Source organism: Lynx rufus, unplaced genomic scaffold (genome assembly GCF_022079265.1).
Source record: "Lynx rufus isolate CCGP_SWC_20201006 ecotype Redwood Valley unplaced genomic scaffold, mLynRuf1.p SCAF_2, whole genome shotgun sequence".
NCBI lineage: Eukaryota > Metazoa > Chordata > Mammalia > Carnivora > Felidae > Lynx > Lynx rufus.
In genome coordinates, this window is record NW_025814834.1 from 3,410,888 (window position 1) to 3,435,529 (window position 24,642).

The window sequence follows — 24,642 nt, forward strand, 5'->3', positions numbered from 1 at the left end:
ACTCAGTGTGCTGGGCTCCCAGGCGCCCAGCAGGGAGAATGCACCCTGGGCATCCCTCCGGGGGACCTGAGATGCCCCTCTCTGGGGATGGCAGCCACTGGGAGCCGGGGTTCCTGTTGCCCGACAGCGCCACCTGGTGGCCGTCGGTGGTGACTACTTTGAAACTGGCAGGTTACTTGGGGTGTTGGCTCCAGCAGCTGGGGACACTGGCCGGGCACCAGAATCCCCACAGCCTTTCACACAACACAGATTCCTGAGCCCACCCGGCCCCTGGAAATCCGCACCTCTCAGGGTGAGGCCAGGTCCCCAGGGGTTCTAACGCGGTGGCCTGCGGTTTCCTCTGTGAGCAGGGCCGCCTCTGGGCTTGAGGGTCTCAAATGCTTTGCAGTGTGGCTTTCGGCCCTGCTTCCTGTGGTTCTCACCCGTGAGCCCTGTCAACCTCCTTCACCTGCCAAGCCGGCTCCTGGCTGGCCAAGGGGGCATGGGGTCATGGGCTTTACTGATGGGCTCCAGCCTGAGACACAGATACGGCCTTGAGAAGCAGTGGGAGGGCAGAGGGAGATGAGGAAGGGCCTTCAAGGATTGGGCGCCTTCCTGTGCCACCTCGGTCACATCTCTTGTCTCGGCATAGTTATCCACAAAGTCTCCTTTTACTCATGAAAATGTTCTTATTTGAATGATTCATCATATGCCTCCCTCCCCAAGAAGCCCCCTCACCCCACGGTCCACTGTTCCAGGTGCTACAAGTCATTCCGAGTGAGGGTGCCTCGGGGTGGTCCCCGTCCTAAATTCAGGAGTGTGCTAAGATGCCTCAGAAACACCTCAGTGGACGCCCAGGCGCTCTGGGGGTGGCTGTGCCCAACTTCAGGTCCTGCCTACCAGCGTGGGGCTTTATAGGACACAGACACAAGTAAGACCTCTCCCCAGAAGGCCTGGGAGGAGACACCTCCAATCCAAGCAGCACAGAACCTGCCCCCGATGTGCCTCCTGCCCTAGGGCCCTTGCCTCGCGGTCCCCCAGATGGAGACATTCAAGACGCCGAGCCTGCCCCCCCTCCCCACCCCCAGCCTGGTGAGCTCTCCCAGCCTGAAGCCTTGGCCAGGCTTAATGGCAGAGCCTGGGATTCAAGTGGCAGCGAATGACAGCGACAAGGCACGCTCCCTGCAAACACTGCTTAATTATCTCCGCTCAAGTTCAACTTCCAAACTTCAACCTTCCCCTGAAATGATCTCCCTTTTCAAACACCCTAAAGGTGGACAAGACAGGTGAACCCACCTGTCAGGTTTGGTGTAAGATCACAGTATGGATTTCAAGTTCATTATGAAATAATACTTGGCGGGGGGGGGGGGGGCGCCTGGAGGGCTCCGTCGGTTAAGCATCCGACTTCGGCTCAGGTCATGATCTCTCAGTTTGTGAGTTTGAGCCCCGTGTCCGGCCCTGTGCTGACAGCTCGGAGCCTGGAGCCTGCTTCGGATGCTGTGTCTCCCTCTCTCTCTGCCCCTCCCTGCTTGTTCTCTCTCTCTCTCTCAAAAATAAATAAACATTAAAAAAATTATTAAAAAGAAATGGGACTTCCAGGTGCCTGGGTAGCTCAGTCAGTTAATCATCTGACTTCGGCTCAAGTCATGATCTCCCTGTTCCCAAGTTCAAGCCCCACATGGGGCTCTGTGCTGACAGCTCAAGCCTGGAGCCTATTTCAGATTCTGTGTCTCCCCCTCTCTCTTCTCCTCCCCCTCTCATGCTCTGTCTCTCTCTGTCTCAGAAATAAATAGATGTTAAAAAAATGAAATAAATACTTGGATTCAAAATATGAAAACACACCATTGAGTTAGAACGAATTTCTTTAAGTCTTGATAAACACCCGACTCCCAGGGAATGTGTGTGGAAAGAGGGAGTCTCGGCCCCAAACCAGACGCCCAGGGAGGAGGGGTCTGGAGAACACAAGTGCCTTATTATTCGATTAGCCACCGAGGTTCAGAATCTTTGGCTCTGAGTTCTCAACCTGCTAGGAAGCACTGGAAAAATATGACTTCAAAGAGTGGGGGGTGTGAATAGCATGCAGGACTTCCCAGGGGGCCAGGCCAGGGGGGTGCAGAAGTTTGCACCACACGAAAAGCAGCCAGTTTCACAGAAAATACCCGAAATGCACGGACAGGTGCACACACATACATTCCAAAGGATCTGCTGGGTCCGGAAACATTACGACACGCCTGGGAACAGAAAAGAGCCCCCCCGAGACAGGTACACTCCTCACCTCCACCCTGCAGCCGCCCGCACAGGGACCGGATCACTTTGGCACTCCCGAACCGCTTGAAGCGGGCTCTCAGGTGCCCGTAGTACCACTCCAGTGAGCCCATCTTCACAACCCTGCGGACACACGGAGCTCAGGCCCACGGCCCCGCCCACCCTTTCTTCGGCCAGCCCCTCTGAGGGGACGTGTCGGGCCCTGAAACCCACAGGGTCACCTGGACCCCAGGCACCCGCCCCGGCTCACCTGGCCAGGTGGCAGGGGTCACAGAGCCAGCCCTCCTCCTCCGGGTGGGCGTGGCTACAGTCTTGGCAGGTGAAGAGGTGACAGTCCAGGCATTGCCTCCTGGGGGCCACGAGGAGCCGGTAGGGCTGCAGGCAGCGGGCGCAGTGGGTCTCATTCAGGTGGGCCGCATCCGAGAGCAGCTCCCTCTGGGAGCTCTCTTTCTTAATCCTGTCCTTCAATCCCCTAAGGAAGATATCAGACACAAGAACTATATTAGACACCTTGTCCTTGCAACAGGTTTTACACGCCTGCACGCGTGTGTGTGCAAACACACACACACACACACACGGGAACTTTCTCATACGCAGAGAAAAGTGACCCCAACTCGGGTAAAGGCACCCACGGGCAGCCTTTACTCTCTGCCGTGGGAGCTCCACGCTCCCACTCTCTCCCGACGGGGGAGCCCAGCAGGCCAGTCTGAGTAGGCTGCAACTGAAACACCTGATTCTTTTTTTTTTTTTTAATTTTTTTTTCAACGTTTATTTTTTTTTTTATTTTTGGGACAGAGAGAGACAGAGCACGAACGGGGGAGGGGCAGAGAGAGAGGGAGACACAGAATCGGAAACAGGCTCCAGGCTCCGAGCCTTGAACTCCCGGACTGCGAGATCGTGACCTGGCTGAAGTCGGACGCTCAACCGACTGCGCCACCCAGGCGCCCCTGAAACACCTGATTCTTAAAGAAATGAAACCGCATTTAAACATATCTGTGACTGTTCACAATTGTACAAACTTTCAGGCTGCGTACCCGTGACTTTCATCCAGTGCCAAAGGGCCAAGAACCATAAAGGCTCGGGATCACAGGCTGGGACAGCTGTCACCTGCCCGCGCAACCTCACACAACTCATAACGGAAAGATGGACAGGAGGTCCTGAACTCCAGGTTTGAGCTGGGGCCCGCGGACCCTGGAGCTTTTCTGCTGCACAGCGTGGAGCTCGGAGACCGTGTTCGGGCTCCCCGCTTCACCGGACGACGGTGAGCCTGCAGTCGTCACCACTGGGTGTCCAGCCTTCCTTGGAAGGGGCGAGGTTGGTAGCTTTGGGGAGCCCCGCAGGGCCAGGGGGAGTCCTGGGAGTGTAGCCGGTCAGGCCACGCGGTTACTTAGAACCAATCAGTCGCACAGGCTAAGAGGAGGCTAGAGAAGAGAGAAAAATCCAAGCGGTTCACAGCAGAAGCCACAGAGAAGGCAGAGATCAAGCTCATCAGGGGGGCGAGGCTGGCGCTCCTCTCCGTGAGGGCCTGGCCGCTCACACCTACTCTGTGTGCCGGCCCGACCTGACGTCCGGTCACACCTGCTCCACACGCCAGCCTGAGCTAATGGCCCTGCGTGGAGGACACCACCAGGTAAGTGGGGGTTGGGCTGCGACCCTACTGAGAAAGTGACAGGTCACTGCACTCTCCCTAGGAGGTCACACAGGGTTCTGGGGGCCAAGCCAGGAGGGATCCCTCGCAAGCAGTTTTGGGTGTCTTCCAGCAGGGAAGCAAGTTGAGCCGACCCCCCACGGAGCAAGGCTGACGTGGCCTGGTTTGCACAGTGTCCGTGGCGGGAACCATCCAGCACCACGGGGTCCTGGGAAAACCACAGTTCTCCCAGACCTTTCTGGTGAGCTTGCCCAAACTGAACGGACTGGAAGATGTACACGTGCCTTTTGTTCTGGATTTCGGAGAATGTCTGCCAAAGGCAATATTTCTAGCTTTAGATGCGATCAAACCGATCCATTCTTAGTGACAAAAGCCAGACCCTGGGTGCCACGGTCTTGTGAGAACTCTGCACCCGTGGTTTCTGGTGGGGTCGCCCCAGGGCCGGTGGAGATGAAGGACAAGGCAGCGGCCCCAAGAGGCCCTGGGACACCACTTCCCGCGTTGAGTGACACGGACTGCACTTCGCCGATTTCCCTCTCCCCACTCTCCGTTCGAACACTCTGGAAGACAGGCACACACATGAAACTCTTGTGTCAGCTTGGAAAACCAAGAGAGCATGGCCGAGCGCTGGTGGCATCCAGGGTGGGTGATGTCATCCACCGACCACGGTCCAGACACAGCTGCGTCGACAAGGTAGACTTTGCCTCACAGAGACAAGTACAGGCACCTGACGCCAGGAGGGGAGGGCCAACCCTCCTCCACTTCCACTTGGACTGTATCTGCATCAGTCAGAAAATCTAGAGGCCACCCTGTGTCCCTCTCCTACTGACTGCCCGTCATTCTCTATCCAGGCAGAACTACCTCCCAGCACGGCAGGAAGAAAGATGAGGACATGTGAGGCACCGTGCGTCCCAGGATGCAAAGTCCCCTGAAATAAGAGCCCCAGGGGTGGTGGCTGGAGACAGACAGTGCCAACTATGGGGGAAGGGACAATTATACTCTGCCTCAGATTCTCTAAAACATAACTTCTCTTCTTCATAGCTGGACAGCAGGAAAGGAGAGAAGGGGAGAGCCCAGGCTGGTCCAGCACAGTGACTCCAGCTGGCTCCTACCCTGACCCGGAGCCGCACAGGGAGGAGGTGGGCGGGGCCAGGCCAAAGCACACAGGATGCTCATTGCAAACACGGGGTTGACCAGATGTCCCTCCACTATGGGTGCCTCAGCAGACGTAAGTCTAAGTCACCGCCAGGAAGAAAAGACACCCTGAGTGCGACGGTCGGAAACAGAAGACAACTTGAAACACGTGTGTTTGGCACGTTCACTGGGATTGAGAGAGAGGAGGGGATAAAGAAGGAACCAGGCTGAGATGGAAAGACCACAGGCTATGTTCACCGAGGTGGAGAAGAGACGGCCAAAATAAAGACGGGAAGGAATGAAGACGGACAGTGGGGAGGAAGACGGGCAGAATTACCACCGGAGCTTACGAAGCCCAAAGATTTCGACCGGTGGCCCTCAAGGCGGGGTCCGGGAGCCTCTGGAAGTACCCAAGACCCTTTCAAAGGGTTCACAAGGCCAAAATTATTTTAGTAATGATGCTGAAATGCTATTCCTCTTGTTTGCTCTCTGACGCCTGCAGTGGCCGTAGAAAAGCAATGATGGCCAAACAGCTAGGACCTCAGCACGAGTCAAGGCAGAGGGACAAACTGTACAAATTGCCATTCCAGTCTTTGTCACGGAAGTAAAGGAGAGCATGTCTTTGATGAAGTGTGTCCTGATGAAAGGCAAGTGCTCGATGCTACAATGACAGGTATTCAACTAATTACACCTTGACCCTTGAGCACGTGTCTTTTTAATATTCTGCATGAATGGAGAGACGGGACGCACACACAGGAAGCGTTTCTGCTACATCCTAAAGCACCACCAAGGTCCTGATGGGGGAAGCAGGCACTCGCCGGACTTCCAACGGGAGCTAGAAGCTTTTTTCACGGGACATCACTTTTACTTAAAAGAACAACTGAAAGAGAAACTATTCTGACTTGGGCGTTCGCCAGACATTTTCTTAGGAAATGTCTGAGGGAGGGAGCCCGTAACCTCGAGGAAACAAGTGACAGTCTTTGTGGCCAATGACAAAATTCAAGCTTTCAAGCACAAAGAAGGATCTTGGGAGATTTATGTCTGCCGCCATGAGTTTGATGGTGGCCAACGCTAATGTTTATTTATTTATTTATTTATTTATTTATTCATTTATTTATTTTTGCTAATGTTTTTTTAGAGGTTGCTGATGACATCAGTGGTGACGGAGTCAATGTGATTCCTTTGGGTATATAATGAGATGTGTCACCAGAAGCTGCATACTGCACAACAACACTACACATGGATAAAAGATTCACTTTGAGTGCAAGACAGATCAATGGATTTTACTGTAAAAGGGAGGGAAAAGTTCACTGATATGGTTTCAGATTCCACCGTGCAACCTCCTTTAAGAAATTACTAGTTGTGGGGCTCCTGGGTGGTTCAGTCAGTTGAGCGTCTGACTTCGGCTCAGGTCATGGTCTCGTGGTTCGTGGGTTCGAGGCCCGTGTCGGGCTCTGTGCTGACAGCTTAGACCCTGGAACCTGCTTCTGATTCTGTGTCTCCCTCTCTCTCTGCCCCTCTGCTATTCTCTCTCTCAAAAATAAATAAACCTTAAAATTTTTTTAAAAAATTACCCATTTGTTGTGTTTCCATGTAGAATCAAAACACAATGTTCATAATCATCTAGCTATTGAAACACCCCTCTTTTTTCCAAATATACATTTGGAGGAGGCCAGATTTTCTTCAAATTCCTCAGCCAAGACAAGATACTACAATGCACTGAAAACAGAAGCAGATATGAGAATCCAACCATCTCCTCTTACACCAGACACTGAAGGGATTTCCAAAAATATAGAACATGCCAGGGGCACCTGGGTGGCTCAGTCGGTTGAGCGTCCGACTTCGGCTCAGGTCATGATCTCACGGCTGGTGGGTTCGAGCCCCACACTGGGCTCCGTGCTGACAGCTCAGAGCCTGGAGCCTGTTTCAGATTCTGTGTCTCCCTCTTTCTCTGCCCCGCCCCCACTCATGCTCTGTCTCTCTCTCTCTCTCTCTCTCTCTCTCTCAAAAAATAAACATTAAAAAAAATTTTTAAAATATAGAACGTGCCAGACTTCTCATTTGCTACGGAAAAAGTTATTGTTCATAAAAAATGTTATTTATGTTAACACATACGGGGTTTACTGTTGTTATTTAAGCGAATGAATGAATATTTTTTAAATGTCTGGTTTCAATTTCTGATAGGGTAAATATTGACATGAGTAACCCACGTGAACAGAAGCTTTTGGGGGTTTCTCTATAATTTAAGAATGTAAAGGGGACCCTGAGGCCAAAATACTTGAGAACGGCGGACTTGGAAGCAAGTTTGCTGCCCCAGACGCAGAGAAAAGGGCTAAAGGGACGGGAACGAGGAGGAGGAGGAGGGCAGAGGTGGAAACAGGGATGGATGGAGGAGGAGATTAGCAGAGGGGTGTCTGGGGACCAGAAGCCCACAGCCGACTTCCAGCCCCCTCTGAGACACCAACGTCAAGTGCTCTCTGCAAGACAGGCTGAGGGTCCTCTGAGGACAAGGTGGAGGGGGCGGGGTCTGGTGCAAGGAAAGCCCTTTCAAGACAGGGCAGGGCAGGGAAGTCCCCTCTTGGCAATGACCGGGCGTGGAAGGGAGAAGGGCTGGAGGCGACGCCAAGAGGTCAGCACTATCTGTCCTTGCTCTCCTCCTCTCGGGGGGAGTCTGGAGGGGAGCGTGGTGGAAATGTGTGAGTACCGGGGACAGCCAGGACCCAGGGGCTGGTGGTGCGCCCTCCAGGTCCGCTAGTGAGGAGCACACCGTGGCCACAGCACCAACGTCCCACAGCAGCCACTAAAAGAGGGATGGGCTCGGACCAGTGCTCTGCTCTCTGCCTCTTGGGCCGGGCGGTCCTTAGCCTGTGCCCCCGCAGGGTGGCACGAGGTGCCGAGGGACCAGGGGACTGGCAGTCTGGGGGCTGGGGCGGAGAGGGGTTGATGGCTGGGATCGGGGATGCCAGCAGCGGGTGCCAGCCGTGCCCGACGCTGGGACAATTCACACACGAGTGATGGTCCCGATCCTGGAAGCAGACCTGACCCTCCGCTCCGTCACAGGGACCAGCAAGGAGCCAGGAGACAGTGGGCGGAGTCGAGACCCCAGCAGCGCTGTCACGCTGGGGGCCAGGAGCCGCTCCCCCCACACCCACCGCTGCCCTGGCCACAAGCAGGGGCTGTGGGGATGCGGGACTCGGAAGGAGAAGACTGAGCCGCGAAGAGTCCGTCCGTGTAAGTGAGCAGAGTCTCGGAAACTGGAAACCGACAGGCTGAAGCCATCTCCTGCCCCAGCGGTGGGGACTCACGGGCAATCTTGGACGGGTACTAAACGGACTGCTTTTCTCGGCACGGCCTGGTTGGCTGTGAGTCCTGACCAAGCTTCGGAGACAGTGATCACCGGAAGAACACGCAAGTCTCCCGGCCAGGAGACAAGGAGGATCCGGGCCTTCAGGTCAGGAGTTGCTGGCCTGTAGACCGCACAGGGGCAGGCTGCCGGCACCGCTCGGTTCCGACGAAGCGGGCTCGCTCTCGGGGAACGTGGGTGGGCTGGCAGGTGGCTTCTCTGCAAGGCCGAGAGAGAGAGAGAGAGAGAGAGAGAGAGAGCGCGAGCTAGCAGCAATGGGCCAGCTTCCTGTTGCTGCTGTCGCAAATTCCCACACATCTCGTGGCTTAAAATAACACCTTCTCTTCATTTGATGGCTCCGAAGGTCAGAAGCCTGACGTGGGTGTCACTGGGCCCAAATCAAGCTGCTGGCAGGACGGAATCCTTCCGGGAGGCCGTGGGGGAGAATCTGTCCTTGTGCTCTTTCCAGCGTCCAGAGGGCACGTCACGGCCCGCGGCCCCGTCCTCCACCTTCAGAGCCCGTGTGGCAGGGGGGCTCCTCCCCACGGCGGAGCACTCTGGCTCTCGTGCTGTCCTGCCTCCCTTCCTTCCACCTGCCGGCCCCCTTCTGATCACCCTGGGCCATGCGGGTCATCCAGGACCGTCTCCCCAGGTCCAGGCCAGCTGACTGGAGGCCTTAATGGCCTCTGCAACCTAATCTTCCTTTGGCACACGGCCGGACACGCTCACGGATTTGGGGGATCAGCACGTGGGCGTCTTTGGCGGGGGAGGGTGTTATCCCACCAAAATTCCAAAGGGGAAGTGTGAGCAGAGGTCTCCCTCCCGGCTGAGAGATTCCCGATCGCCAGTTCCACGGGCCACGCCTCTCCGGAGAACGTAACCTGCAGACGCGCCCCCCACGGAGAGACGGGTCCCAGGGGCGACCCTAAGAATGGGGCGTGGGGGCCCGAAGGCACCATTGAGTCGCAGACTCAAGAGGCGAAATTCTTGGTGGTGTGGCGCCCAAACGCAGCGTGACCGTCCCACACAACTGAGGAAAGAGACCGTGTTGTGCAACGGTAACTGAAGAGCGGATACGGGGCTCGAAAGTCCCGATTATGGGAAGGAGTATCGGGAATGATAGGGAACGAGAACAGAAACTTGCTAACGTCCCGTGCAGTCCTTGGAAGAGAGCGGCCACAGGACGACCAACGGCACGAGGAGGAAATCCTTGCGGCCGCGTGAGCCACGGGCCCCGAGTGTCACGGGAGCCTCGGCAGTGGTCTCGGTCGGTCTGGGGTGCCAGGGGGCCCGGCTGGGGGCACACTTCACGTTCCTTGGTGGCAGTATCTCCAAAGCGAGCCACGAAAGCTCACGTCTCACGCAGGGAGAACTTTCAGAGAGGATCTCAGGAGCCCTGGTCTGTTTGCGGAAACAGCAATCCACAACCCCACCTGTTTGCCTTCCTGGGGAACGTTCGCAGGCCTAATATTTGATTTTCGGGCTGTGCCCTTTGAAACAGGGTGTTCTATTTAGGTAAGCTCCGTCCTCACCCAGGGGCATGAGTCACTGTGCTGAGCACTCTTGTGCCCCCAGGGCTTTCGGATTACCCAACCCTTCCCACCCCGGACACAGCTGCGAGGCCACTCCGGGCGGATCTGCGGGAAGGTCCTCATAGGAGCACAGCAGACGGCAGGCTCTCCGGCAGGGAGTGCAGGTTCCGGATGCCACACGCAGGCTCGCCATCCTCTCCCCTGCGCGCATCCGTGGGGTCCAGGACGCGGGTGTCCACAGGACTGGCTCTTCCCCAGATGGAGCGAGCGAAAGAGCGGGGCCACTACCTGGAGGTTTACGTGGGTGCTACTCCGTACCGATGCGACATCAAAAAATATCGTGTATCTTTCCTGTAGCTAACGTTCTCAACACCCGAATAACGGGAACAAACGGCGAACACGGAGAGGACCGATGGTACAGACCGACACCCAGCAAGACGTCCCCTCCCCCCGATATTCCCATGGCTATAAAGATTCCTGGACATTCTTCACAGCCGGGAGACCTGGCCCATTCCCAGTGTCCTCCCCTGCGAACGGGGATAACAGTAAGAGCCACATGGCAGGCTTGTCCGGGGAGGAACCGATGTAACTCAGTGCACATTCATAATGATCCGTGCGCAAAGACAGCTTTTGAGTCTTTCCGTGGTCAGGTACTGTGCTGGGCGCTAGTGACAAAATGGAGCCCTCCCTGGGCTGAGACATGGGTGGGGAGGCCAACTCTAACTCAACAAGTACGTGACTCATATGGATTCAGACGGGCCCTAAGTGCTGTGGAGGGAGATCCAGGAGGCTACGCAGAAAGAAGTGGCACTGGGAGGGTGGTGGCTATTTTAGAAAGGGCAATCCAGGGAGGCCTCTCTGAGGAGGTGACATCGGAGAAGGGACGTGAGGGAGGCAGCAATAGGAGGAAAGGAGCTTCCTGGGGGCCACAGAGAGAAAGACAACAGGGCAGGGAGGGCGGAGGGGAGACGTCCAGCAGAGGTGGTGGTGAGCCACAGCTGGGATTGATCTTGAGGGCTGAGCCAACAGGGCGTGCTGAGGCCCGGAATGTGGGACGAGGGGAAGGAGCCAACCGTGATCCCTGGGCACCAGACCTCAGCAACCAGGCTGTTTCCGAGATGGGGAAGTGGGGGCCTTGGGTGAGTCGAGACCTGCCTTAGGCACGCTGGATTAGAGATGCTGGTTAGACCCCCGGCCAAGGTGCTCAGTGGGCATTCGTCCCCATGTGTCACAGGTTCAGAGGCAAGTTCTCGGCGGAGGGCATCACTTCGGGGCTTGTTGTCTAGACCTGCGCTGTCCAATATGGCAGCCACTAGGCACGTGTGGCTATTTTAGTTACAATGAAGAAAGGGAAGACAAAGCTGGTTCCCCGGCTGCATGAGCCCATTTCAAGTGCTTAACAGGTGCGGAGGCTGGAGTGCAGAGGGAGGCCAGCGGCTCATTCTGCGGGACAGTGCTGGTCTAGAGGGCATTAGAGCCACAGTGCAGTGAAGACCACTCCGGGAGCGAGGTGAGAAGGGGTGGGGGCCCCGGACCCTCTGAAAGGGAATACTGGGGGGTCCAGGAAGATCAGCAAAGGAAACGGAAGGGGCTGGACCCCACGACACGAGTGGGCAGCAAGAAAAAGCTCAGTGGGTACGGAGCCTCCGTTACTGCTAGACTTTTCTATGCATTTTTAAAAAGTGAAATGTCAGGGAGCCTGGGTGGCTCAGTCAGTTAAGTGTCCAACTTGGGATTTCGGCTCAGGTCACAATCTCACGGTTCATGGGTTCGAGCCCCGTGTCGGGCTCTGTGCTGACAGCTCAAAGCCTGGAGCCTGCTTCAGATTCGGTGTCTCCTTCTCTCTCTGTCCCTCCCCTGCTCGGGCGTTCTCTCCCTCTCTTTCTCTCTCTCTCAAATAAACAAACATTAAAATTAAAAAAAAAATCACGATATGCTTTTTCCACATAACCAAAGCTTGTAATTTTGGACATTCGGGTCTTAGTTCTTGGCTCTTATGATCCTTGCTGTGAGGAATAGCTTCTCCTAATTCTTTCTGTAGGATGACTTTTCACAGGTTCAAAGGGTGAACACACATTTTGGGCTTTTGCTACGTGATGCCAGCCAGACTGGCCTCTGCAAAGGTCAACTTTATCCCTCTCTTTGTGCATTTGCCTGAACCCTTTAGCCAGGCTGCAGACTGGGAGTCTCATTCATCTTTGGAAATATGTGAAAACAATGTATTTTGTTTAGTTTGTATGTCTATCGTCATGCTTTTAGCTATTGCTTTGTGTTTATTGGTTACGTGCATTTTTTAGCTGGTGAATTTCCTATTCGTATTCTTTTCCTATTTCATTGGGCTCTTCATGGCTTTCTAATTTGGAAAACTTATGTATCTTTCTGATATTATGAAGCTCCTTATACATCGAGGATATGAATCGTCGCCATTTCTGTTCAATTGTTTCTTCTAACTTTTTAAACATTAAAATTTTCAAAAAAAATTTTTTTTCTTTTAAAATTCACATATAGGGCGCCTGGGTGGCTTAGTCGGTTGAGCGTCCGACTTCAGCTCAGGTCACGATCTCACGGTTCGTGAGTTCGAGCCCCACGTCAGGCTCTGGGCTGATGGCTCAGAGCCTGGAGCCTGCTTCTGATTCTGTGTCTCCCTCTCTCTCTGCCCCTCCCCCCATTCATGCTCTCTCTCTGACTCAAAAATAAACATTAAAAAAAATTAAAAAAAAAAAAGAAAAAAATAAAATTAACATATATATAATGCATATACTTACTTAGTCGATACTAAGTTCATAGACCAATACTAAGTTCCTATTTACCTCTATTCTGTTCCAGGAATCTTCATAGTTGCATGTTTTATATTTTTAACCAATCAATTACAAATCTCACGGAGGTTAAACCTCACCCGTGGTCAACTGTCCCTAAAGTAACCTTTCCCACTGCTACAAAATGTTACCTTTACTGCACTAGAAATTGTTACCCATCCTTTGCTGTGTTTTAGACCTTTCCATGTCGTTTCCTTGATGACAGCCATGGAGAACTGATTTATTTTCATTAATGTAGCACTGAAATAAATTATCTCACGGGACGAGGTCCTTCTTACCATTTTTACGTCCTTGTTCCTCCATACCATTTTCTCACGTTCCCCAACCTGCCGCGGGGATTTGACTGGGGTTACAATTCACTGATTCCTCTGCGGTATGATGCTTGGGGCGCCTGGGTGGCGCAGTCGGTTAAGCGTCCGACTTCAGCCAGGTCACGATCTCGCGGTCCGTGAGTTCGAGCCCCGCGTCGGGCTCTGGGCTGATGGCTCGGAGCCTGGAGCCTGTTTCCGATTCTGTGTCTCCCTCTCTCTCTGCCCCTCCCCCGTTCATGCTGTCTCTCTCTGTCCCAAAAATAAATAAACATTGAAAAAAAAAATAAGGGGCGCCTGGGTGGCGCAGTCGGTTAAGCGTCCGACTTCAGCCAGGTCACGATCTCGCGGTCCGGGAGTTCGAGCCCCGCGTCAGGTTCTGGGCTGATGGCTCGGAGCCTGGAGCCTGTTTCCGATTCTGTGTCTCCCTCCCTCTCTGCCCCTCCCCCGTTCATGCTCTGTCTCTCTCTGTCCCAAAAATAAATAAACGTTGAAAAAAAAAATTTAAAAAAAGAATGTATGGTCTCACTTGCTATTTATTTAAAATTTTTGCATGCTGCTCAATAATGTTTTGTGCTACTCGTCATACCGCGTTTGCACATTTCTGATACGTGTATCTCTAGGTACCTCATGTTTTTATCGTAAATAGAATTTTTTTCTATATATTTTCTTATTATTTTTGGTGTCTAAGAGGGGGACACCGATTTTCTTCTACATTCTTTTGTAATTAGGCAGGCTACTAAATTCTCTTTTTTCTTTGTCTTTCAGAGAACTTGGGTTTTCACACCTGTAGATAATAGCTCTGTTTTGCTATCTTCTCTAATCGCATTGGCTAGCGTATCAACAACAATGATAAATTAGTGGTGATGAGTGGTGCCGACAGAAATCCTTTTCTTGTTTCTAACATTAATCTATCCTGATGGCTATTCTTTGGGAGATATTTTTATCATGTTAAGAAAGAATTTTTATTTCCACTTTACTAATTAAAAAAAAAAAAAAAAATGACCGGAAAGAGCACACTACCAAACACTCCTCGGTGGCACTGAGATAATTCTAAGTTTTGTCTCCCTGACAGTCATGAAGGCTCACGGCCCAAGCCCTGCCCCAGGTAGCAGACTTAGCATAAGGGGGGCCGTTGTCTCACACAAGCGTCCGCCATGTTTGAAGGCTCAAAGTTCATCCACAGGAAGACACACATCCTCGTTATAGCCCAACGCTCAGGACTCGATGGTAGGAAACAGGTAGTATGTGAAATCTATCCTAAAGCACCTTTCTGATGCCAATGGTGTGAACACCCTGATTTTGTAGATCTTCGAATTTCCCACTCTTTGGGATGCAGCAGCACGTCCTGAAGGGAAGCCAGGAATGACGTGACACCCTCACCCTGTATGGTAAACACGGCCCTCCCCAGTCCCTGGTCCCACACGCCACCCTCAGGGGGCGACTTCTGCGTGCCTGCGGCTAAGTCAGAGATGGCGTGGCCTCCACCTTCCTTCTAGTCGATTCTGAGGGAAGCCGTCTGTGTCGTCTATTTGGAAGGCCACCTCAGGAGCTTCGGGCTGAGGCAGCGGCCAAAGTCCTTCACCCCTTGCCTCTCACAGCTGGGACGGGCTCTGTCTTCCCCACGGGGCTGTGAGTGTCCTCACCTCAGGCTGGGGAGGGTCAGGCTCAGCGAGGGACCGGGGGCTTCAGTGTTTGGGGGACACTCTACTACCTGTGGGTGTTACTGAAACCAGTCTCAGAGCCACGTGGGACTTCGTCCTCCCCATATCGGGGAACTTCAGCCTGGCCCTGCCCCAGCATCCCCGACAACGGGTTGGTACTCCCACGTCTGGGGACAGGTCTGCCTGGCACACGTTCCCATTAACTTGTAAACATTGAAAGAAATATTCCTGCTGTTGTCTTCAAATTGGTCTATTCGGTGGACTGCTTGTTTAGCAAAGCGCCCCTTGGCAGGTCTGCTCCTGGGGTATCAGGCCCACACACTGTGCCCACCTGAGGCACATTCAGGGCAGGAGAATTCTTTCCCTTTAGCGAACATGCCTGTTTCTTGGTTTCATAATTCTTCCCCCATGGGCTCTGTTCTGTCAGCCCCTGTGGCGGGTTCCTCCAGCTCTGCCGTCCGTCCGGCCGGCATCTCTTTGGGAGAATGGCAAAGACATCAGAAACCCATCTGAGCGACCCCCGAGCTGCCACCCACCTGGTGGTCATTGGAGGACTGGTTTCTCAGCTCGGCCCAGGACTGGTTCACAGATCAGAGAACCAGAGTGAGGCATGTTAGCTAACGGCTCTGTAGAACGAGTTCTGGCGTCGGGAACCCAGAGTGTTTATGCTGTGCTGCCTGTAGCATTTCTAAGCAGAATTGCCCGTCTGGGCAGAACTCGAACCCATGGGTTCTGACCTCACGGTGCTCATCACGTCTACCTGCCTCGAGACCTCGCGCCTGGGTCCTGCGGCACCCCGGGGTCAGGGGACACTGGAGGAAAGGTTCCTCACGGACAGAAGCAGCTTTACTCTTTGCGGCATGTTTAACGATGCTGTGAACATCCTGCTTTTGCATTAACATCCTAATTTTGTATTTGAGGCAAAACCATCAAATACGATAAGAAATGTAAAAACCCTTCCCTCCCTGCACCCCCTGAAACGACTCTTTTCTTCCCAAACGTGATCACTTGCTAGATCTGGCCATGGTAGTGCCATTTGGGCGTCCCTGCCCTTGACCTAATGTTACTTGGACACAAACTTTCCACACCGCCGCATGCTTGCATTTCTGGGAGAGACACAACCTCCCACTGCATTAACGTTCCCTGTACAACCTCTCCCTGTCTGACGTCTGATGGGGGATGTTTAAGAATCCCGTCCCCAACCACAAGGCAGACGGAGTAGACACGGCAGAACGGGCCAGTCCCCCAACACGCCCTGCCTCCCACTCCCCACCCTGGCCCTTTCTGAGCAGACGGCTTTGGGCACCTCCTGACGAGGAGACAGGAGGCTGCCCTGACCATAACTGGCCCGGGGACCTGGCCTGAGCTACAGGCTGTGCGCCGGAGAGGGGGTGACACAGCCCACATCCTTGTAGGAGCCTTCTGGTTCTGACAGTGTGGAGAGGTCCCCGGGGCCCGTTTCCTCTTTGCAATGCGAAATGACCAAAGGAGTAGGAAGATAAGGAAGGACGGATGTCAGAAGGGACTCACCTTCGTGCAAGAAACACAGGGATTTCTGCAAAACCCACCTCAGCCGTCTAGATGAAGGAGGAGCTGCCCAGCTCATGGGTCTCTGGGAAAGGGGGTGCCTCTTGGGACCTGGCCCGCGGGGTCCTCCCTCTGCTCCCTGGGGAGCTGGGCTCCCCTCCTGTCCCATTTATCTGTGTTTCTGTACACATTTAAAATAAAAGTTGCCAACAGCTGAGCTGCCTGGAGGCAGCGTTTGGTCCCTCCCCTGGGAAGAGGGCGCTGTGAACGGGAAAGGCTGGGCTGGTTTTGCTGGTATAGGCATCGTGGGCCTCGGCAGAGCCAGACGGCCGGGCTGGGGCAGGTGGGTGCAAAGCTCCGACCCCTGCTTGGTACTCGGAAGTCGGGTCAGGTCAAGGCCGGCTGTGGCCCCGGTGTCAGGTCTCATGTGGGTGGGTGAGCGGCTGACAATCCCTGGAGGCCAGCAGGGTGGAAGTGTCTTAGCGACAAAAGCCCAGGGGGTGACCCGGGAGCCCAGGGCAGGATGGAGGGCAGGGGGCTGCACAGAGAAACAGCTGGAAGCCTGGGCAGCACTGACCCGGACCCCTCCCCACAGACCCTGGGGGCGCCGATCAGAAACACGCTTGTTTCTGTTCGTGCCTTGTCTGTTTCTCGTGGCCTTTGTCCCGTGTCCGGACCTAGAGTTCCTCCCAGCCCCGGTCTGTCTCTGTCATCTCGGGGGCCCTGCCTTCCTCTCTGGATCCCCTCCTGCGGGGTCTCCTCCTGTCTGGTGCCTAAACACCGGGGGCAGCTGAATAATGCTTCTCCCGCATGAAAAACGGCACGTTGCTGGTTCCCAGGTGTAAACACGTCACCTCACATGGCAGAAGAGGCCATGCCAAGTGAAGGATCTTAGGCGGGAGGTTGCCCTGGATTACCTGGGTGGGCCCTGTGTCGTCACGGGTCTGTATAAGGGACAGAGGGAGAAGGGGAGGAGAGCAGAGTCGGGGGCTGTGGAAGATGCCGTGATGAAGGTCCCGAAGACAGGCAGGGCTGGGGGGAGGGGGCTCGGGAAGCCGGAAAGGGCAAGGACACAGACTCTCCCCTGGAGCTTCTAGAAGGAACGCAAACCCGCCGACACCTTGACTGGAAGACTTCTGGCCTCCAGAACCACGGGACATTTGTGCCTTTGAAGCCACTAGACTTGTGGCGACTGTAGCGGCCCCAGGAAACGGATTGAATATCATCTACCGGTGACAATGCCACCATCCCTTCTGGGCTCGCGGCCAGCACGCATGGAGCCCTCTTGTCCGCCGGGCATCCGACAGGCAACCTAACCCCCGTGTCCGAACCCTCTCCTGGTTTCCCCCAGACCTGCTCCACCTCGCTGCACCTTCCGGGTCACTCAGGCCACGAGTCGCCCTCGTCACCCCCACTTGCAGTCGTGGGCAGACTGGCTGATTCTGCCCTCCCGGTACATTTGGCCGCGTCCCGGGGGCCCAGAGCTGGCAGGGCAGAAGCCGGCTCTCGTTGCAGCCTCGCCCCTGCCTGCACCGCTCTCCCAGACACGTTCTTGCCCCCCCCTCCCCTCGCCAGGAGTCCTTGCCCCCGTGTCTCCTCGACAGGCCTTCCAGCCACCCGGCACCAGGAAAGTCTCGTAAGCGAGCACACCGCACAGCTAAGCCTTAGAGGTGGGGGAGGAGTAGATAATGGCAGACGGTGTTGGCTCAGTCCATGGCCACCCATTGGGGGATGGGGTCCCCCCCCCAACACACTGGAAAGAAAGACAAACTCAGCCTCGATGCTAAAACCCCTCCAGCCTGACATCCGGGTGTTTCCGTATTTTATCACCTTCACCCCGCCCTGCCACGGTTGAAGCATCTCCTGGCTCAGGAGACGGGACCCGAAGCTGGACCAGGATGAACTAAAAGTATTCACGGCACAGTGGGACGCACCGGAATGCAGGCTGGGGGGTCGGATCCCCTCACTTTAATTATGAGGAAACTGAGCCCAGACAGCAGGACGTTTCCCAGCGTCCGGCTTCCCATCCGGTGTCCTGCCCCCCGAGCTCCCTGCTGTCTGCTCACCCCCAGCGTCCCGGGGAGGCCCCCCCTCCAGGGGACACCGGAGGGACGGGCTCGGCCTCATACACTCACCCCAGCCTTTCCTCTTCTTTCCTTCTCAGATCAAAGTCCCGCTGAACCACTTCCCAGATGTGCTTGGCCTCGTCGTCCGTGAGCTTGGAAAGATCCAGTTTTTTCCCCATCTCTGCCTGTCAGGATCACACCTGGAATAAGACAGGATAGAAATGGACTCTGATTTGTTTCACAGGGGGTTAATTATGACAAGTGACTATCACCCAAACAGCATCTAAAATGAAAATTTCCTCAGAGGTTCTATGGCGCTCAACTAAAATATTCCCTGACTTGTGCCTTAAATTGGTGAAAAATAATTTACTAATTAAAAAAATGTTTTAACGTTTACTCATTTTTGAGAGACAGAGCGCAAGCGGAGAGGAGGACAGAGAGGGGGACAGAGAGGGGGACGGAGAGGGAGACACAGAATCCGAAGCAGGCTCCAGGCTCCGAGCTGTCAGCACAGAGCCCGATGCGGGGCTCGAACTCGTGAATCGCGAGATCATGACCTGAGCTGAAGTCAGACACTCAACCGACTGAGCCACCCAGGCACCCCAATTTCTTAAAATTTTTTTTGCACCAAACCCTCAGTATTTCCACCCTCAAGCACAATGCTGGCTGTGAATCGTGCATCCAGAAGTCGCCCTGATATGCCAGAGTCATTCAGACTATATTCACTTACGGTTGAATTTAGATTTTGGACAAGAAAACGTGAAAACAAAATTCACTGCTGTTTCCCTAGAACCCATAGTTTCTGGTTTTTAAAAACCTGGATGAAAAAGTTCTTTTTTGATAGATGACTGAAGTTTATTCTTTTTTTTTTTCTGCCATTTTTGAAAAAAAATTGTATCATAAGAAGCACATTCATTGAAGCTCTGTTTTCAGAGCAGATGAGAGAGCTGTGACTGTCAGCTGACTAGTTCCCACTCTGTCTCCTCTCCGAAGGGACACAATTCCGGGCTTCCTGGAAGACGGCGAGGGGGGAGGCAGCAAAGCAAAACAAAAGGAAAGTAGCACGCTTTTCGCACCTAAGTATCTTAGAGCATGGTCAGTGGCCGGTCAGCGGATGGACGGGAGGCCACTACTTAGTCAAGAGTTGCCCCCTCAGCCCCAGAGGCTGGGGACGTGTCTCCCCCCGGCCCCCTTCCCCACCTGTTCCTTCTTTCCAAAGCTTCTTGCTCGTAACGATGGCTTGGTTTCCCAGCTTGGATAGCAAAGATCACCAAGGTCGGGGGGACCAGATGCATGCTGGACCCAGTGGGTCTGGGCACCTGTGATGAGGGGGGTGCCTGCCGAGGGGGTGAGGCCTCAGGAGCAGCTGAGATGTGAACAGGGGAGACCAGCAGGCAGAGGGTGGCCGGTGGCCCCACCTGCTTCTACAGAAAGTGTGACCTAACACCTTCCAGAACGTGCCAGTCATGACCCTGAGTTATTAAGGGAAGTGACCTGTGTTCGCTATGCGGTGTTTACTAAAACCAGAGCTGATGTGATAACAGACTTTGAATAACATACACCCGGCATAGCTAAACCAACAACAGGTGCTTCGCTCCCAGTGTCGCGACGTCACCTGAAAGATTTTACTCTGATGCTTACGTTCAGCTCGGACCCAGCTTCCAAGGGAGCCGGTGGGTGGGGGGGAGAGGGGTACAGGGAGGGGAGGGAAGGAAGACGAAGTCCCAAGTTCAGATTCGCCCGTAGGGAGGCAGTGGCGGCGGGGGGCGGGGGGGTGGATCCCCAGGGGAGCGTGTTCCCAGCATGGCCAGGGATTGAGAGCCAGTGGCCCACGACACGGGTCTTTATCTACTGCGACCGAATCTTCCCATGTAGTGAATTAATGACATGGAGAGGCTTTTCATGCTTTTTGAAAACTATGTTTAAAAAGTTACCTTAAATTGAACGGAGGGTATGTTTGAGTTTAGCATTTAAAACGCACATCCCACAAGTCCCTGTCGTCCGGAGCACCCGCCTGGCTTGGCTCCGGCTGGGACATGGGACACGGATGCGGGCTGTCCCTCAGCCAGACACAGCCACACCGTGCCCCCCCGCCCCGGGCTCATTGGAGGGGATGGCCTTTCAGCCAGCGATCTCCTCTTCCATCACTACACACCGTGCTGGCTCGCCCCGACCCCGATCTGCTCCCGGAACCCCTCCACCCGCAGCAGTCACGGGGAAGCATGAGGGCAGGAGGCTAACGCAGGGGCGGGGTGGTGGGGGGACCTCCCAGGGCACGTGTGTTGGGGCGGGCGGATTCCACCAGGCTCCTAGTTCTGTCTCAGAGCCGATCACTCCTGGTCACGAGGTTCCCAAACGAAATGCTTTCAGTTTTGCCCGTCCCACTGCTCGGATTTAATCATAGTCTTAATCTCTGAGACCGTTAGCCCTCCCGAACCGGTTCGGAGTGACAGTGGAGAAAAGCCATTAGGGCAAGGAGGTTGACCAGTTGCAGAGACAGCGGAATGGGTCTTATAAAGTGGATACCCCAGATGCAGACCACTGAATTCCGATGGCGTGTCCGTCTCTGTCTGCTAAAGAACTGAGTTCACGTTCTGGCCAAATCAAAGGGAAGTCCGGGCCGGGGTTCCGCCCACACGACACTTGGCTTGACCACCTCTGGGGTCAGCTGCCCTCGGAGCCTTGGAGCACAATGGCGATTGGGAGTGGTCACCCGCCTGAGCGAATAAAACCGGAAAGCAAGTCAAAGGTTCTCAGCAAATGCCCAGCTACCAAAGGCAGGAGTGCTCCCTGACTCACGGTCAAGGCTGAGCTGGTGCGTCTGCTGATAAAGGTGCAGGCACGTTCCTGAGCGCAGGTGGAGGTGCCCACTCGGGGGCCCCGCGTGTTAACCTTGTCTGTCTCTCAGCACCACCCTCACGCTGGCTGGTGTCGTTACTCCCGCGGGCAGGACTTGCTGTCCATTTGCAGCCACCAAAGCCCCAGCCCTCGTCGGCTGCAAAGTGGCGCATTTCCATCCAGAAGCTTCCCCCGACCCCTGCTCAAGGGGCACCAGGCACAAGTTGCCCCAGCAGCAACCGCGCTGGGTGGCACTCTAGCTTTGCCTGCCCACCTGCCCGTCCTCTCTGCTCTCTCAGGTCCCTGGGAAGTCGTTGGCAATCCTCACGTATACCCGGACGTGGGTTCTGCATGTCCGGCTGAAGCCTCAGCTCTAGTGTCCACAGCAAGCACGGGTCCCAGGGCGAGGTGTGGGAGAGGACAGGGCCAGGAGCCGGGAGCCGGCTTCCGGTCTCAGTTCAGGCACCAGCTGGCCTCCTCCCTGGGCCTCAGCTCTGCGGGCTTCACAGCCATAACCGGTGCCTGCCACGGGCTAGTGGGCCTCACCTCCCCCACCACCATTGCAACCTCTCAGAAGGAAAGAAGATTTTTACAAAACACACCACATAGAAAAAGAAAATGTAAAAGCCCGACCCAACTGAAAATGGAGGTTTCAACATCTGCTTAAGGTTAGTAGGAAACCGGGGTCCAAGTCTACGTAGGGAGCTCTAGTGGATTTCTACGGGAGGCTGAGCTCAGGCCAGGAGCCAACGTCCCATAGTGGGACCGGGGCCGGCTACGCGCAATGTCCATCACCCACGGACCCTTCCCCACATCTCTGCAGCAGGTGGATGGGCGGTGGGGGCGGGTGAGGAGGGGGGCTGTTGGCAAACAGAAGGTGATTTGGTTGTGATAAAGCTGGGGCTTTGCCGGAGCCCAGAGGAAGGCCAGGACCCTTCTCCCATGGCGAAACATCACCCGGCTCTGTGCCCCCAAATCGGCACCGCAGTGCAGAGGTCAGTCTTTGATCAGCTAGCCTCGGGCCCCTGGGCATCCAGCCTTGAGTCTCCCGGGTTGACCGCAGCCTCAGCCCCACTGGCCCGCGGGCCCGCGGCAGGGCTCTGGGTGAAACCACTCTTTTGTCCAAAATGGGCTCGCTGAGAACCCAGGCCGGTCTGATCAGGGTGGAAAGGGAGCGCCCCCGCCCTCCCCTCACTAGCCGGGACAAAGACCTGGGAGCCGCTGGGGGCCGGTGGGGCTGCACACGTCACCGCGGACTCTCCCTACGCCCAGTCCCCAGTCCTGGGCGCCACACCGGCCTCCACATGCCCCCTTCTGACGGCACTCACCGGCTCCTTTCTAGGGGTGTGCAGGCCCTGGCCCGGCCCCCGGGGCTGCTCTTTCCGGTCCTGCGAGGGAAAAGAAGGCGACAAGGCAGGGTGTCGGTCGGGGCACACTGGGGCGAGGCGGTATAGTCGGGGCCAGGCGGGGCGTTGAGCGCAGGGGGCCAGGCAGGGGGCGGGGCGCCGGGCACGGGGCACCTGACCTGCAAGGGTGGCCGGGCTCGGACCACAGCCGGGGGGGGGGGGGGGGGCCCGCCTGGGTCACGAGGGCCGAGCCCCGCCCCGCCCAGCTCCGGGTGCGCCTCCGGGTGCCGCGCGAAGGGCGCAGGCGCTGAAGGCGCAGGTGCAGAGGCTCGCCCCCGACTCCGGCCCCAAGCCACCCTCCGGGACAAAGGTGGCGGCGGGGAGGGGGAGGGTTGAGCCCACACCGGGAGTTGCGGCGACTCTGCCGGGGCGACGCGGCTGCGGCGGCCGGGCCCTGGACGCCACGACCCGCTTGTCTGAACGCGCCCTCGGAGCGCGCGGGACTTTGAACTGCCATCCCAATGCTGCAGGCGAACGCAATTTACTCCGGCTTTACCGGTAGGCGAACTGAGGCTTAGGAAAGAGCCTTACCGCGCAATTTACTCCGGCTTTACCGGTAGGCGAACTGAGGCTTAGGAAAGATCCTTACCGAAAGCCACCCCCTAATAAATGGGAATGCCAACTGGTAAGCGGGACCGGGGGCCCAGGGCTTCGTCGCGCGGGTCCTGTGCCGCTGGCCGCCCTCCATCCTGCCCGGCCTCGGGGCGCGGCTGGGCCGGGAAGCCCACAGCGCCAGGAGCCCCGCGCGGGGAGCGCACCCGGGGCTTTGCCTACCGAGGACAGTCCCGCGGGTCGCACAGCCGCGGCTGGGGGCGGAGTCAGCAGACGGGGCGCGCAGACCAGACGAGGTGCCTTCGGAGGACGCAGTGGAGGGGACCCCTCCTCCGAGCTCCCCGCACCCTCCCCGCCAGGACCCCGCGCGCGCGCTCAGGGGCGCTTCGAGTTCCGGTTCCAAGCGCCGCCACCAGCCCCGGCCCCCGCCGGTCCTTGGGAACTCGCGGGGACAATTAGGGAAGCTCCCAACTTCCCTCTGTCTCCCGGAGTTGGGCGCATCAGAGCGCTCCCCCCTCCACCGTCTCTCTTATCCTTAAAAAATTCTGAAATGAAAAGTACACCGCCCCCTGCGCCAGGAGGTACCTTTGAAACTCAGTTTCCTTATCTGCAAAATGGGGGTAGGATGAGTAATAGATACAGAATGGATGCAGTTAGGTGAACAGATACTATCGTCTCCATACAGAAGAGGAAACTAAACCTTGTAGGAACACTGGGAAGTCACATTAGGTATGATTCGTAAGGAGTTTTCAGAAGCCACAAATTGCGACCCCGGTTAGAGTGGTTGGTTACCTGGCTGTGCCCACGAAGCACCGCAAGTGAATTTGGGTATTTCAGGCGCTTGGGCTCCATTAGGATAGGAACCCTCCCCAAACATCATCAACTGGTGTGTGGGGGTGGGGGGCGTGAGGGGGGGGAGGGGGGGCGTGGGGGGGTGCAAACCCTGGAAATAATTGCAACTTATAAGCCAGTTTCCACAGCCCATATGAGCCGGTTCTTACGTTTTTCATTTCCTTACCACGTATTTTGCTATTTCTTGTAAAGTGAATAAATCCTTTAAAAGTTGGCATCGGGACTGTAAGTTCCTTAAGGGCAGAAGGGTGTTTTTTTCAATGTTATTTTTTATACTTTATTTTAATTGGTGGGTTTTTAAACATGCACAGTAGTGATACTTGGTGACACATGATAAAGAGTCGTGGTAAAGGACATAAACGGCATAAAATGAAAAGTCAGATTTGCCCCTGTTTCTGCTCCCGACCCCGCTCCTCAAAGGCAATTATTGCTAATGGTGTCTTGTGTATTGTTCCGGAATTACTGTGGTTGTGGGAAAGGACATAGACTCTGGATCCAATTGCAAGATTGGACCCCCAACTGGGTGTATTCCCTTCTAGCCGTGATATCCTGGGCATGTTATTCCCCACCCCCCTCGGGGAGCTCACTTCTCTGTCTACATGGTGGGGATAGCAATGGGATCCACATAGTCGGTGGTTCTGAATCAATATACATAAAGCGCTTGGATGACACCTGCCACATGGTGAATATTTGGTAAACATTAACTGCTACT

General features: G+C 55.4%; 1 protein-coding gene across 1 annotated transcript in view; it reads right to left on the reverse strand.

Annotated features, from left to right (window-relative positions):
- MLPH (melanophilin) overlaps nucleotides 1–18,461 on the reverse strand; it is a 39,005-nt gene extending 20,544 nt beyond the window's left edge. The window contains exons 1-3 of the mRNA XM_047085805.1: nucleotides 18,352–18,461; nucleotides 2,495–2,716; nucleotides 2,255–2,367 (exon numbers count right to left, since the gene is read on the reverse strand). Of these exons, the coding sequence (XP_046941761.1) occupies nucleotides 2,255–2,367; nucleotides 2,495–2,716; nucleotides 18,352–18,461 (445 nt within the window). The remainder of the gene's footprint in view (nucleotides 1–2,254; nucleotides 2,368–2,494; nucleotides 2,717–18,351) is intronic.
- Nucleotides 18,462–24,642: the final 6,181 nt, after the last annotated feature.